The 15,130-nt window shown below is 52.0% G+C and overlaps 7 protein-coding genes across 7 annotated transcripts; 4 read left to right on the plus strand and 3 right to left on the minus strand.

Moving 5' to 3' along the window:
• Positions 1-2,280: 2,280 nt before the first annotated feature.
• Positions 2,281-4,417, minus strand: COCVIDRAFT_12438 (hypothetical protein; the record flags this gene model as incomplete). The annotated part of the gene is made up of 4 exons (XM_014705427.1): positions 2,281-2,858; positions 2,922-3,981; positions 4,031-4,086; positions 4,144-4,417. The coding sequence occupies 4 exons, from the start codon at positions 4,415-4,417 to the stop codon at positions 2,281-2,283; spliced, it is 1,968 nt and encodes a 655-aa protein (XP_014560913.1).
• Positions 4,418-5,148: 731 nt separating this feature from the next.
• Positions 5,149-7,282, minus strand: COCVIDRAFT_23012 (hypothetical protein; the record flags this gene model as incomplete). Its single annotated transcript, XM_014705445.1, has 2 exons — positions 5,149-6,867; positions 6,917-7,282. The coding sequence occupies 2 exons, from the start codon at positions 7,280-7,282 to the stop codon at positions 5,149-5,151; spliced, it is 2,085 nt and encodes a 694-aa protein (XP_014560931.1).
• Positions 7,283-7,338: 56 nt separating this feature from the next.
• Positions 7,339-7,644, minus strand: COCVIDRAFT_87989 (hypothetical protein; the record flags this gene model as incomplete). The annotated part of the gene is made up of 1 exon (XM_014705563.1): positions 7,339-7,644. The coding sequence occupies one exon, from the start codon at positions 7,642-7,644 to the stop codon at positions 7,339-7,341; it is 306 nt and encodes a 101-aa protein (XP_014561049.1).
• A 1,245-nt stretch (positions 7,645-8,889) lies between these two features.
• Positions 8,890-9,947, plus strand: COCVIDRAFT_87964 (hypothetical protein; the record flags this gene model as incomplete). The annotated part of the gene is made up of 2 exons (XM_014705564.1): positions 8,890-9,120; positions 9,231-9,947. 2 exons carry the CDS (start codon positions 8,890-8,892, stop codon positions 9,945-9,947), a joined length of 948 nt encoding a protein of 315 aa, XP_014561050.1.
• Positions 9,948-10,833: 886 nt separating this feature from the next.
• COCVIDRAFT_23014 (hypothetical protein) lies at positions 10,834-11,748 on the plus strand (the record flags this gene model as incomplete). The annotated part of the gene is made up of 2 exons (XM_014705446.1): positions 10,834-11,027; positions 11,082-11,748. The coding sequence occupies 2 exons, from the start codon at positions 10,834-10,836 to the stop codon at positions 11,746-11,748; spliced, it is 861 nt and encodes a 286-aa protein (XP_014560932.1).
• A 418-nt stretch (positions 11,749-12,166) lies between these two features.
• On the plus strand, positions 12,167-13,288 carry COCVIDRAFT_87908 (hypothetical protein; the record flags this gene model as incomplete). Its single annotated transcript, XM_014705565.1, has 2 exons — positions 12,167-12,386; positions 12,444-13,288. The coding sequence occupies 2 exons, from the start codon at positions 12,167-12,169 to the stop codon at positions 13,286-13,288; spliced, it is 1,065 nt and encodes a 354-aa protein (XP_014561051.1).
• A 700-nt stretch (positions 13,289-13,988) lies between these two features.
• COCVIDRAFT_23016 (glycoside hydrolase family 43 protein) lies at positions 13,989-14,975 on the plus strand (the record flags this gene model as incomplete). The annotated part of the gene is made up of 1 exon (XM_014705447.1): positions 13,989-14,975. One exon carries the CDS (start codon positions 13,989-13,991, stop codon positions 14,973-14,975), a length of 987 nt encoding a protein of 328 aa, XP_014560933.1.
• Between the last annotated feature and the right edge of the window lie 155 nt (positions 14,976-15,130).

Raw genomic sequence — 15,130 nt, forward strand, 5'->3', positions numbered from 1 at the left:
ACAACCTCGAGCAGATCCAGTTTGCCATGGCTGAGCGCATCAAGGAACTTGGCTCTGGTGCTTCCATGGGCGAGGACTCTGAAAAGGCTGAAAAGTATGAGAGTACAATTAAGGGTCTGTGGGACATGATCCGAACTGGTGAGGAGCAAGCGCTCGAACGCAAGCGTGAGCGACGCCGACTGCTTGCCGAAGACCCAGATGCCGACGAGCAGCTCTCCCCCGACGAAGACTTCAACAGCAATGAGCAGTACTCGCTTCTCGCCTTTTCCTCAAAGATTCAGTTCCTTTTCAAGCGTGCTACTAGTCTCAAGGAGAAGCAGTCGGTTCTTCTGCGCCAGATCAAGCAGCAACGTGAACTCAACAGCAAGTCTGATGCACAAAAGGAGGCAGACTTTGAGCGTCTCAACACTCAAATTCTCAGTGCGAGGTCCGAAAAGAAGTCGATGGAAGATGAACTCGAGCGGGCCATGAGCCAATTGTCGCAGTTTGATGCACAAAAGGGCAATGCCGATACAGAGGTTCTGCGCGAGACACAAGAACGTAATGCGGGACTTGAGGCTCAGCTGATCAATGTGCAAGAGCGTGTGATTGCATTCGAATCAGAACTGAAGGAGGCCAAGCAGCGTGTCGTCGCCTATGAGAACCAGCTCAAGGACGTCCAGGAGCAGGCTGTAAACTACCAAAGCAAGCTTCAAGACGCTGAAAAGCGCGCTGCTTCGTACGAAGAAGAGCTCAAAGACCACCAGCAACGCAACAGTGCATATAATGTCTCGTCGCGAGAGGCAGAGGAACGCACTGCTGGCTACGAGGCCCAAGTACGGGATGCCCAGGAGCGCGCTCTTATGCTTGAGAAGGAACTAAGAGAAGCCCGCGGTGAAGGAGAAACTCTCAAAACCCAACTTGCCGAGTTAACGCAAAGGACCGACCAAGCCACCGCTGCTCTGCAAGCAGTGACTGCAGAAAAGGAAGCATCCGAAGCCCGCTCCCTCGACGCAACCAACATGCTCAACGCAAAAGAAGAAGAGTTCCGCAAACTCGAAGGCGAAATTGTCCGCCTAACCACGGAACTCACCTTCGCCAAAGCCGAACTCGACGGCGCCTACGGTACCCGCGCCCAGCGCGCCGCCGACTCTGCCGCCAACCCGGCCATCAAGAAGGAACTCGACGAGCTCGCCGACCAAAACCAGGCCCTCCGCGGTGAACTCGAGGCCCTCCGCAAAGTCCAAGATGTGGCCTCGCAATCCGAAGCCGAAGCCCGCCAATCTGAGCGCAACCTCAAGGCTGAACTTTCTGCCATGGCAGCGGAATACGAGGCTCTCACTCGTGATGCTATTGCCAACGAGAAGGATCGTGATGCGCTTGAGTCCCAGATTGACAAGCTGAGGGATGACAAAGAGGCCCTTGAGCGGGAGCTCAGCGATGAGAAGGTCAAATGGTTGGGCATTAGGAGTCCGGGGACTCCAATGGGAACTGGATCCGGTGCTATGCAGTTGGAGATGGGAGCTACTAGTATTAGGATGTTGAGAGAGGACTTCAGGAAGATGATGAGGGATCGCACGGCCGAGGGGCTGAAGGCTTTGAGGGTATGTTTTTTTTCCTTTTTTTCCCTCAACTGCTTTGGGGGTTTGATGCAATGTGGCTAACGTAACTCGAATAGGCTGAACAGGAAGAACGCAGAAAGCTAGAGGCGGTCGTGAGACAGCTGCGCAAGGAGTCGTTGCCACAGCGCTCGAATCTCTCCAGGACGATGACGACGCCGCATTAATTCTGATTTGACTTGTCCAATCTTCTTTTTCACGGGTGGGAAGATATGACGTTTTTTTGTTAAGATAAAGAAGATGCTGATTTAACGTTGTTTCCCCCTTGGTCCAATTCTTCTCGACGGAACAGGATCTTTTTTCCTTTACGAATCAATTGGAAAGAAGAAGATAATACATCCCTCATGTAATCTTTGTTTTAGTTATACCCTTTACTCGCTACCTTTTTTTTTTCCAGAGAGAGGAAAAAACTTTTATGTAAAATCTCTCGTCTTCTTCTTCTTTTCGGTTACACTTTTTCTACGCATTTTGCAACATGTCATTATGGTAGATGGGGAAGTACGTAATCTAGACTCTTTTTTCTTTGCTAGGGCGTTTGAGAGAGGAATCCGTTCTTACAGAGGGAAGGGGCAAGGTAAGGAGACATGTACGCAAGGTATAGAATACTTGAAACAAATGTTTAATGTCAAGTTCATCTTCTATATTTTTTCTCTTCTTATCTGGCCGAGAATGAAACTAGGTTTCAGGCTTCGATGGCAACACTAGGTCCTACATCCTTGATTCTACCTTCCAACCTCGGCGCAATAGCTCGTGTCCAATTGACCTGGAACTCGCCGCCGCCTAGCTCATCGCAGAGCGAAGGGTTGCCCTTGAGACCTGCTACGCGCCACCATTTACGCATTACGCGGCGGACCATTTCGATCTGGTGGTCTGAGAACTTGATGGGCTTTGATTTGTCTTCTGCAATCAAGGGTCCATCGTCTTCGTCCTCGTCGGCATCCGGGTCTGACGATTCCGATGAATCAGGTGGACTGGACTGGCCGACGACTCTGCTTATGCTGGGGTGCTGAGCGGGTGTGGATTTGTCTGGTGAACGAGGTGAGGGGTCGTGGAATGCGTGACCGTGGTTTTTCTGGAGGTTAGTTTGGATAGAGTTGAATTTGTTGTTCATTGAGTCGCCCCAGCGCTTCCATTTGCCCATGACTTTGAGCGACATGAAGTATTGGCGCAGAATGGTGGAGATGAGCACGCCGTTCTCTTCGGATACGATTTCTTTGGCGACGCCGCCTTCTTCTTCGATCAGGAGGGATGTGTAGCCATCTAGTTTTAAAAATGTTAGCCGCAAGGTTCTTAGGGGATATCAACAAAGATGAAATGACGTACCTTTTCCACGACCCATGTACCCCCTCGTAGCTAGCACGTACTCTCTTGTCTCATCCACTGGCTCCTCGCCAATCATAACGCTCTTGATGCGCGAGTGAGGCGGCTTTGAATAGTCTGCTTCAAAGACAATATTTGAGACTTGGGGAAATCGGCCTTCCAAGGCTGGGTAGTTGCTCACACCATTCTCCAGTGCCTCTCGTATTGCTTTACCAGTGACTTTGAGAACAACGACAGGATCCTCAAACGGAAAGCAGTTGACCAGATCTCTCAGCTTCAGCACGCCAGGTGGGTAGATTTGATCACCCCGGATAGTTCCTGCTGCCATGATGCAACAATCGGCTGAGTAGTAGTATCGCATGAGGTCACAAACAAAGTTGCCTATATTTGACTCCTTTGTTCGTACAGTGGTGAATCTGGCATCGAGAGGCGCGGCAGTGTATCCAATAGGCTTATCCAGCCTCTTCCTAATCTCTCGTGTCTGCTCCTCGACCAATGCCATGGCTTGTGGGTCTTGAGGTATGCTGCCGACGACATCCCGTCGCACAATCTTAAAGTCCCAGCCCTTACCCTCTGGCCTTCGCCATGCTTCAATATGTGAGAGTTGCTTGAAGTCTGTACCGGATCTCAGTACCTGCGTTCCATTGATGAGGCTGTACGAGTAGTAGTGGTCATGGCCACCGAGGATTATGTCAATCAACTCTCCTCCGCATTGCTTTGCCAGCTTGTTGTCATTTGGTTCACGCTGATGCGACACGCAAACAATAATCTCAGCACCCTGCTCTCTCAATCCCGGAATGAGCTCCTTTGCCGTCTCTGACGCGCTTTTATAGATGATATCTGGTGGTAGAGAGTTGATTGTATCGAGCCACTCTCGTTCAGCAAGTCCAATGACACCAACTTTGATGCCATTGGATGCCGTGAGGATAACTGTTTTCTCCGCGTTTCCGAGCGGTACACCGTCGCCGAGAGCTGGGTCGTGAACGTTGGCAAGAAGCCATGGGAATTTGCATTTGCCTGTGAGGTAGCGGTACTGCTTGACGCCAAAATCGAGGTCGTGATTCTGGTTGAGGGTCAGATATGGCTGAACTCAAGGAGATGGATGTACTTACACCAACGCAAGACACGTCTGTACCAATGGTATTGAGTACAGGTACCATGTGACGGCCTAATTGTGTCTGTCAGATTATCTCTCAACAAAGCTCAACAATGTTGGTGTCCTGACCTTTGGTGATGCTGCTTTCAATGCTTGGATTGAAGGCATCTCCGGAGAAGAAGGTCAAGAGGTTTGGCTGCCCTTGGAACCTCTCATCATCCCGGTAGTAATTGACCAGAGTCTGAAACCTCGCATAACCTCCAACTGGCTCTCTAGATCCGGCTTCGACATGGTAAACATCATTGTAATGTAGGAAGCGAAGGTCTGGCGGGGCGTTTGGGACCCCGCCTTGAGGCTCGCAGATGAGCTGCTCCTCGGCTGAAGGGGTTTCTGATGGTGCCATTGCAGAGTCGTCAGAGTGAATTGAAGAACAACGGGACAAAACGAGCAATCTATGGAATTGAAGCACTTATGTCCGCCTCTTCAAGCGGTGAGGTATGCTGCATCATTGCTGCGAGTTAGCGCGCCAGGGTCCAGATGGCCCGTTTGGCTGTACTGCATGGCATTTATACCACAGCCAATCACAGCGAGGCAGTTTCACGACAGGAGTGGATCTCCAGGGGCAGTGCTGGGGGTTGGCGGGGATCCGGCAGCCAGTCCACACACGACCAAGTACCGTGCACACGCGTCAGACCCTTCGGCTTCCACTACTCTTGACACCACTAACAGCGTGTTCAGAATATGATTATCTACAATCAGCTATGCTACACAAAGGGACTATGATGATGGGCTCATATGCAATAAAAGCGATGAGTACTCGAGGATGCGCTTCTCAATGCAGGATCCAACCATGCAAAACGCCAAATAGTCCGCCACGATGGATATCGCACGCCCAACTACCACCGAAGTAGCAAAAACAGTGCCACGATACCTGCCTTTCCACAGAAGAAAAGAAAACACCGCCAGAACCCACACAGAAGAATCAAAAGAAAACCAGACCCAAGCCGGAAGCCCTCACAGAGCATTCCAACCATCCCAGAGATTTAACCTAGCCTTGCCCTTTCCCTTCGGGCCTTGCCTAGACCCAGCTGTCGCCGGACCCGTCCCAGAACGCCTTGAACTCCTTCCTAATTCCTATTGTCGACTACTTCCCGGACGGCCCCCCTTAGCCTTGGCTTTGGCATGTGTGTCCTTGCACTCGTCGCTGCAGAACCATTTCGCCCGCCCCGTAGGCGGCTTCTCAAGGTGTACGCAGCCGAGATGGAACCACTCGCGCGGGCAGTCATCGTTGTCACAGGCAATCATGTTGCCATACGACACTTCGTTGCAGTAGCAATATCGAGGCTCGTCTCCGTCTTCTTCTGATTCCACCTCAGCCTCAGCTTCGGGCTCGGCTTCTTGATAGTCTTGTTCTTGTGCAACAGAGCTTGCCGCCGATGATGTAGGGTTCGATTTGACCTGGGACGTGGCCTTCATCGCTGGAGATGCATTTCCAGCATTGGTGTTTTGTTGTGCGTTCTTCTTCTGGCCCCGTTTCGACACGGTGCCAGTAGTTGTACTGTTGTTTTCCGACGACGTGTTGGAGCCGCCGTTGTTCGCATTGCGGCTACTGCGGCTCCGCGACATGGCTACCTCGGGAAAGGCGCCGACAACGGGCGTCGAAGTCTTGGACGTTCGGCCGGGTCGGCCTGAGGCTGGGGCCGGCGCAGGGGCATCAATCTCCATGCTCTCTGGTTCTGGCTGCCCCAGGTCTTCCACCTTCATATTCGATGTTTCAAATGTTGGTTGTGCGTCTGCAGGCTCTTTCGGAGTTGATGTCACTTTGGTCGAGGCATTGTCCCGCGCAATGCCAGCAGCTTGCTCGATTTCGGCAATCACGTTGCTGGTTGGAACTTGCTGTACAGAGTGGGAAGAGGACGGTCGACGTCCGGGTGGGACGTCCTGATCTTTGCCTGATGTCACAGACGTTGCCGTAGAATTCTTGCGAGCCCGCGCTGACAGGGGTCGATCTGCTGCGCCAGCAATGGCTTTATTGATGGCAAAGTTAGCAGCGAGAGGCGATGCGGCCATAGGCGGCGAGTATGTTGGCATTGGGTTTTTGCGTTGCGCGGGCGCAGGAGCTGCTCGTGGCTTGCGCTTCGCAGCGCTGTTCTCTGGGACTGGCGTGCCTCGCGGGCTTGATCCACCTCGTGCTCCATTGCTGACAGCCTTCAGGGCACTGCTTGTGGACCGTTCCATGGGAGGGGCAGCCGGTGCCGCTGCAGCGAGGGCCTTTTCCGTCTTCTTTCGCTTGCCATTGGGACCTGCACCATTGCTCGATATACCCAGGCCAATCCCTCTGTTTTCAGGTGTGGGCGCCGTCTCCGCAGGTGCTGGCTTCCTCTTCTGGGGTTTCTTCGCTGGTCGGTCATCAAAGTCCGAATCAACCTGCTGGTGCCGATTGCGTTTATTCGCGTGCATCGCCTCGCGCCGGGCCTCGCTTTTTGCAGCAATGGAGTCAACATCATGCACGTGTTGGGCCGCTGCCGCAAGGTTATTCGCCGCTGCTACTTCACGCCGCTGCCGTTCGTGGGACTGGCCGCCCTTCTTCTTTTCCTCCTTGTCTGCATAAGCCCAGTGGGTGAGGCTACCGTATCGTGCTTCGTCGCTGATCTCGCCATCGAGCTGCGCGTACGAGTGGTGCATCCGCATGAGGCCTTTGTCTTTGGTGGCCTTTGCGCCCTGAAGCACTACCAGTTTCTCGTCGAGCGTAGGGAGCATGTTTGCGATGAGCATGCGCAGGCGATAGAAGAGCTGGCGCTTCCGTATCGCGGCCTGCTCTTCCGGAGAGAGGGTCTCAGGGTTCTGGGACGACTGCAGGTGTTAAGCTTTTACAGCTACCCTATGTGACGTCGGGACTTACGTTGGCGCTGTTTTCCGCTCCCGCTGCATTCTGGCCGGCAGCTGATGCTTGAGCCCTTGTTGTGACGGGCTGGTGGGCAATCTCGTCGAGCAACTCCTCAAGCAAGTGTTCCGGATCGTGTAGCTTAGCCTCGACCTCCTTGAACATGGAAAAGTGCTTGATAATTTCCTTGGGGAATGCATCGACGGCGCCTGTGAAGTGTGTGAGAGCTGGCAGGAAGCCGGGCGCGCTGGTCGAGGCCTCTGGTGTCTGTTCCATTCCGCTGGCAGCAAGTCGACCGGCAAAGGTGCGCGCATAGTAGTTTGTAGGCCGGACCGTGGCCCTGCCCTGTCTCGTAGAGGTTCGTGTGCCTGTGTTGGGCGGCATCGTGGCTGGAGGAGCGCTGGGTCGGGTGGATGGCGTTGGAGAGGCCGCGAACGCGCTCAACCCAGAAGAGGGTGGGTAGAATGGACTTTTGTAATAGAAATGACGTATGGGCGCATGTCAAGCGACAAGAGAGGGTTTGCTGGCGTGCCCAGCGATTTGCTTGTCGGAGAAACAGAGTGCAGCGTTGACCAGGAGCTCCTCACTACCCGTCGACAAGCGCGAAAAGACGCCAAGGCTGTTGACGGAATTGAGCCTCTTCGCGCACGTGTGTCCGTTATCGCTGCTAGCTCCCCCCGATAGGTGACTAAGCAAAGGCGACCTCGCTTTCCAACTTGACTCGACTTTTCCCATTGCAAATGCATAATGCCTTCATGGTAGATTTTCTTCGTTTGCGCTGATATGTCCAGAAGTTCTGTCCGGGATTGTTTCTGTGCCGATAGGGTCCATAGGCGTAGCTCCGGCCCATAATTCCTTCACCCATCAAAGTCCCTTAGGAAGACTATTGTCGCGTGCCGATTGAGACGACTACCTCTTTTTATGATTGGATGTCTAGAATATGGGATTTTTACATTCTTCAATTCGTTCATCGGCCATTATATGGTTCTCAAGCCCTTGATCATACCGAGCTCCAGGTACCGTTGACTGCCAAGATACTCGAATTCGAACAATCAGAGATGCAGGGGCTTCGTTCAATCTGCTGTTCCAAGATGACCAGGCGTTCATGAAAATTGATTGATCAGCCATCGTATATAATTCAAGGTCCTCGAAAGCGGCCTTGTAGTGGTGGTTCGGCAGTTTTGTCGAATGAGGTAGTACACGTAGGTTGTCGCTTCCAAACTCATTACCTCCTACCGTATTAGTCACTTCCTAGTGCCAAATCTGGGAATTTGCAAACATGCGTAAAACCACATGCTTTAATCTATTCACTCTTGGTCGATTCTAGAGGCAATACTTCTTTGATTCATCTCCAGTCTTTGTGAGCACTGTCAGGAGATTCCGTCACGTCTCCCTCGCGTTTGTCTAATGCTGTCTTCGTTGGAGGTCACTCCAACACCACGATGCCCGGTCGTTACCAATCGCTGCATATGTCCATTCGATGATTGATATGTGATCATCTTGGTTAAGGCTGATCGCGCGTGACGGTCCATTCATGGTGTAGAGGTATGAGGGCCACATGCAAACGAAACGCTGCGTAGTCACCTGTCAGGTCATCGTATCCCATGGAATTCGCAGCTGGCTTCAATTGCGGGGCACATGGTTGTTTGGCGAGTCTCACTTGGTTTTGAGCTATGCTCGTCGAATCGTACATCACTGCAGTGAATTGCGGCTGCATCATGCAGTTCATCACTGCGCATCAATGAGGGTGAGCTGGCCAAGATTTGACTCAAACGGCGCGACTATTGTCACTGGGGACTTGAATTCACTACTTGTCTGCCTGCCGCAATCCTACCGCCACGTACTCTCTTTCCCACTTCAAAAACCTCTCGCCCAGCAGCGTCGAGACCTCGTCCGGGACTGAACGCTGTCAAGCCAATAGACTAACATCTTTCCATCACTCTATCTCATCACCATTCCGTTCTAGACTTCTTCTTAACAGCGCTTTCAGCATGTCCACCAACTGCAAGGTTGATCTCCCGACAAACCCCCTCCCGACTGAGATCACTAGGGCTGAGATCATCCGCAAAGCCATGAGCCTCAACAACTTCTTGAACAAGCCAACTGCGGACCTCAAGGGGGGCGAGGCACATGAACCAGCTTCGCCTCATGATCCGCCCACTTGTATGAAAGATGAGGTCTCGCCGCCTAGTGTGTCCTCAGACACCCCTGTGGCCGAGCCAGTAAGTGTTTGCATCGCTAAGCACTTGTTTCTGAGTCCCTCTTATTGCACCACTGCAACGCGCTCCAAAAAGATGCGTAGAACGGAGACTAAAAGGCCTTGTGTCAACAGGTAGTGCCTGGTAGTAGCTCAGAGCAAGCAGATGACGAGGACGAGGACGAAGTCCCCGACTCCCAGCGCGAATTCATCTGCATGAACGACCGACACACACGTTGTCAGACCGGTCAGTACACCAAAGACCTGTCGCGCAAGGTCATCTCGGATCACTTTGGCCGCAACAAGGCCTGTACGCGTGACATTACAGAGTGGCCACTCTTCTGCCGCAAGCACTACCAGCGTGCGACTTACGACAAGACAAAGTGGCAGATCCGCAAGGTTCACCTCATTCTGCGTCAGTTCGACATCATTGAGAAGCAGTTTCCCGGTACCACGTACAAGGTCACGCTCAAGAAGTCAGAAGAGATCCGCCTGAACCAGTACTCGCGCCATGTGGCCTCAGGTATGAGCGCCGAAGATGCTGAGAATTGCGTTGCGCCTGCTCCAGGCAAGCATTTTGAGGCGCCCGTCGAAGTGCTCCGTGAGTTGGACCTGTCGCTTGGTTGTGGCAAGACCTATAAGGAAGTTCGCGACATTGTCGACGTCATCCTCCAGATGCTTGAGGGAAATGAGTGCGAGCAGGTTCCTGCTATCGAATTTCTTCCCGAGCTCCCCGGCAAGAGTGTGTCGCCTGCTACGGTCCCGACCAAGACTCCCGTTACGAAGTCAACTAGGTCTTCCAAGCGCATCTCCAACAAGGGTTCTGTCAAGAAGACGAGCCAGAAGGCTTAGAAGATGCTATCCTTGCATCGTCTGGGTTCGTGGTCTCATAGGTTTGTGTATTCCTTTGTCCCTCTCATCCATTGTACGTGGTGTTTGCTGATGCATCTTCATTCTTTTCTTCGTATGCCAACAGTGCTGACCTCTTACCATCCGCAACAGAAGCAGCCACTCAGTTTTCCCCTTCTTTTCATTCTACTACCATACGCAGTCACCGCCCCATCCGCTTCGAGCAAATCACCAAGACTGTCTGTATGGGAAATTGTATTTGTATAAACTTTTCGGGTTCGATTTCCACAACATGTTATATTATATCCGGAGGGCAGATAAGAGTTGTAGTCCCTCTGAAAACCCTTGGTTAGGGTCATGCAACAGAACATTGCTGATGCACCTTACACGCGTTTGGCGTGCACGGGTATGGGGCAGGATCACGGTGGTGAAGGCGGATGTGGGATTATTACCTGCGACATCATGAACATGTATTAGAAATTCGGAATTGTAAAGAATCTTGCCTCTTGTTTGCTGTGCGTGTCATGATTGATCAGTAGTCTTTGCCTGGATTGACACTGCAATGTTCTGCCTTGTGCTCTGGCGTTACGAACTGTACTTACTCGATGACCCTGATTTCACAGTGATATCCAAGCTGTATATCGAATTAGTTGCGGGGAAATCAGTTTGCGGTGAAGGTGAGGAAGTATAGGGCGCCAACTCGACAAAACTCATTCTCACCGCAAGGTCCCGCGAAGTGATACAATGGCTCTCTTAAACCTCCTTTGTTCCATAACTTCTCACTCGCAATTAAGATAATACGATATTCTCTTACCTTGGTGATGTCCAGGTACATACCCCGGCCTTGGATATGGAGTACCGCAATCCACTAACATCTTTCAGACTCACCATGCGTGAGATCTTACCATATCAAGGCACTTTTAGCTTCATATCGAGCCGATTAGAAAGCAACATCAAGAGCTTCCTACCCCACTACGACAAGAAGGATCCAAGGACATGGCCTTATGTGACTTTGGCAACCATCGAGGAGGTTCGCCCTTACTACGGCTACCCAGATCTTCCAGCCAGCATTGCTTACCAGCGGTCGGTCCTGCTGCGATACCACGCCATGTAATCGGCTGAAGATCGCAAGCATAGCGCATCTCTAAAAGGCTCGTTTCATGAAAGATATCCTTGCAACTACGACCAATACGATCAACTGAAGGACTCGGTCGGCATGTCCAAAGCGGAGTATCAGAGATACATGGCAAACGTCGCCGAAGACATCACATACATCACAGAAGACACATACGATGATGATTTACGCCTTCCAATGCACCAATCGGCTACTCCAGGAGGAAACAGGACTCTGAATAGCGAGTGCTGCGCAAACACCAGATGCATCGAAACCAGACGCGAAGCCACCAAGCTCCGCAAGGAACTCTCGCACAAGGAACACCAACTCATACAATCCCAGCAGAGTCTCGAAGAACTCGAAGCAATCCAAGAACGTAGACACAATGCGCCGAGCGACACACAGGTCGAACTCGAGAAGCAGCGCCAACGCGCAGATGCCGCGGAGCGCGAATGCGAGATCCGGAAGGCAAACAATGTCAAGCTGTTATGGCGTGTACGAGAGCTAGAAAGACAAGTGGTTCAGAAAGATGAGCTGGAAGCGTATTGCAGTCAGTTGAAGGAGGAGATTGACGTGCTCAAGGGGAAGCGAAGGCGAGACGTTGTGGAGTCTGATCCTGACGAGGATTTGATGGAGGGATACATATCTAGTGCCAAAAAGACAAGGTCGTCTAGTGTAGATTGGTCGTAGGAAATGGAGGTTGGGATGCAGGAAATGCGGTGGATACAAGGAGTATTCGGGTACTAGTGAAGTCGAAGATGCCGCGGAGTTGCTGCAGATCGGGTTCGGCAGCGCTAGGCCTTTTTCATGACAGTTCTCTCCCCGCCCTTTTGCGTCATCCTCGCACGTCGTTATTTGTGGTTCGAATGCTGCGGGGCATCGTTCGAATGAGTAACAAGTCGGCTATTGGACTTGGCTGGGCACTTTGCTTATCAAAGCGCGCCCTGTAGCTGTATTTGGTCTGACATCGCCACTAAATACTGGGTGGAGATATAAGATTGTACAGTCTGCAAAACATCAGCGTCAATTGAACTATAGGAACCACAGCGCTTTTGAGCGTCTGGAAGTTTTGGAGTTGCAGCTTGCGAGTCGCAACGACACCGCGAGAATGGGGCCTTCACGTACTACCCAAGCTGCGGTCATATTGTCGGCATTCGTCCTGCCCATCCTCACTTATCTGTATTTCACCAAGAGCCAGCAGTCGAAGAAGAAAGCTGGGCCTCTACCCCCGCCGACAGAAATTACCTCGCTCTTCATACACCCAATCAAGTCATGTCATGGGATATCAGTACAGTCGGCAAAGCTCTTGCCTACAGGTCTCGATCTCGGTATGCATTTTCCCAATGCAGTCACATTACTAGACTCGAGGATACTAACCGTGCCAGATCGTCAATGGATGTGGGTGAGCTATCCAGAATACGAATTCCTCACTATCCGCCAAAACTCCAAAATGACCTTGATCCGGCCTACCTACGATGAGTCAACTGATACTCTGACCGTCACCGCGCCAGCACCAAACTCGATAGATGAGAAGCTTGAGTTTTCTATCCCAGCCCATCCGTCAAAGGAGTGGCTTGATGAGAGCACTGAAGACCATTCAGCAAAGATTTGGAGTACGACGACGGGAACTCGCGTCTACTCTCCCGAGCTGACTGCTCCCTTTAATGCCTTCTTCGACAGGGAAGTACGACTCGTATATAAGCCGCCCGTATCTGACGATCCTCGACCACTCGTCTCGAATGGAGCACCAGCTGTCCTGGGAAGAGACGCATCGACGTGTTTCCCAGATCTAATGCCTATTCTAGTCGGCAACAAGAGTAGTATCGATGAACTCAACACGCGTATCAAAGCAGCCGCAGACCATACTATTGATGTCCGCCGCTTCCGACCTAATATTGTTGTCAAAGGCGAAAGCAATGCACCGTGGGATGAAGATCGCTGGAAGACCATCAAGATTACACCAACATCTGGCGAGAAACCCATCGTCCTGGACATTACCCAGCGGTGCGCACGCTGTCAGGTGCCGAATGTTGACCCCGACACAGCTGAGAAGCACAAGACGCAGCCATGGGATATCTTGATGAAGTACCGGAGGATTGACGAGGGCATCACGTATAAGCCCTGCTATGGCATGTTGGCTGTGCCAAGGACGGTGGGAGAAGTAAGGGTGGGAATGAAGTTTGAGGTGACGGAAGTAACTGCTGAGCATCGATACATTGCTGGTTTCTAGGTTGTGTAGCAGTTGGAAAGTATCAAAGATTTTATTGCTACCAAGAACAACGGCATGGCTTGAGCAACAACCCACTTAAGAGGACACGTGCGAAGATAGTATGTCTCTAGTCCAACTACTTACGTATCTCCTCCCATGACCAAACATTCCCAACATGGAACTCTACGCGACAAGCGCATCGCAGGGCGGGTAAAACGCAGGAGGCCCGTCGACCCGAGGCAGATTGATTGCCAAATCTCAATCTTTTCCCCCCCAAAAAAGAGAGCGGCTCCATGGGGTGGGCGGAGCGGAAGAATACACGGCTAAACACCCAACGTCACCAGAACCTCGTCACAACATCCAACACGGGACGAAACATGTGTAAACCCGCGCCATTGAGCAGAGGCAGGTGGATATTCTTATGAACCGTCTTGGATGCCCAAGTGAAGAGAGCTTGGCCTTGGGGGGATAGCCGTGCCGGCGGGTAAATAGAGAGGGGAGCTTGTCCGGTGGGAGCATGAGGGGAGAGCGAGGGAACCGTGGGGCAACAAGAAATACCCCTCCATTCATAAGAACGGGGGCTTGTCGTAGTGAAATATATACAATCCCATTGAACCATTGATCTTCTTTTTCTTTCCTCTCTCCTCCATATCCATCCAATCATCCCATATACACCCGTAGAGAAAAAGAGAAAAAAAAAGAGAAAGAGAAAGGAATAAACATGGCGGACAAAGACCCCATCGTCACCCACATCTTCACCGCAGACCCCTCCGCCCACGTCTTCAACAACAAACTCTACATCTACCCCTCGCACGACCGCGAGTCCAACATCCCCAACAACGACAATGGCGACCAATACGACATGAACGACTACCACGTCCTAAGCATGGATTCCGTCGGCGGCCCCGTAACCGACCACGGCGTCGCTCTCCGCCAGGAAGACATACCCTGGGTCAGCAAGCAACTCTGGGCTCCCGACGCCGCCACCAAAAACGGGAAATACTATCTCTTCTTCCCGGCCCGCGACAAGGAAGGCATTTTCCGCGTGGGCGTCGCAGAGGGCGACACACCCGAAGGTCCTTTTAGGCCTGAACCCGAACCCATCAAGGGCAGCTTCAGCATCGACCCTGCCGTCTTCGTCGACGACGACGGCGCTGCGTACCTCTACTTTGGCGGCATCTGGGGCGGCCAGCTGCAGTGCTGGCAGACGGGCAAGTTCGAGCGCAGCGCCTACGAGACCATGGAAGCGCAATCCGGTCCTGCGCTCTGCGCCAAAGTCGGGAAGCTAACAGACGACATGAAGAGTTTCGCCTCCGACGTGACCGATGTGGTCATCTTGGACGAGGACGGCAAGCAGATCCAGGCGCAGGATCACGATAGGCGGTTTTTCGAGGCCGCGTGGTTGCACAAGTATAACGGCAAGTATTACTTTTCTTACTCGACCGGTGATACGCATTTCCTTTGCTATGCGGTTGGAGATAACCCGCTGGGCCCGTTTACGTATGGTGGAAGGATTCTTGAACCCGTGATTGGGTGGACGACGCATCATAGTATTGCCGAGTTCAAGGGGAAATGGTATTTGTTCTACCACGACTCGAGTCTCAGCAAGGGCGTGAATCACCTGCGGTGCGTCAAGATTCGCGAGATTGTGTATGACGAGGCGGGCAAGATTAAGTTGGCTGAGAGCCAGCCAAAGGTTGAGAGTTAGTAGTAGCTAGACATTCCTTACTCTTTCCAAATGAAAGATTATCTTTGTTCTTTCCATGTACCGGGGGGTATCCATATATATATATATATATATTCAACCCCTAAAACGCCGAAAAAAAATGCTTTCCATCATCCAGGCATGCACCGCAACCCCCC

The sequence above is a fragment of the Bipolaris victoriae genome (genome assembly GCF_000527765.1).
Source record: "Bipolaris victoriae FI3 unplaced genomic scaffold scaffold_8, whole genome shotgun sequence".
Taxonomy (NCBI): domain Eukaryota; kingdom Fungi; phylum Ascomycota; class Dothideomycetes; order Pleosporales; family Pleosporaceae; genus Bipolaris; species Bipolaris victoriae.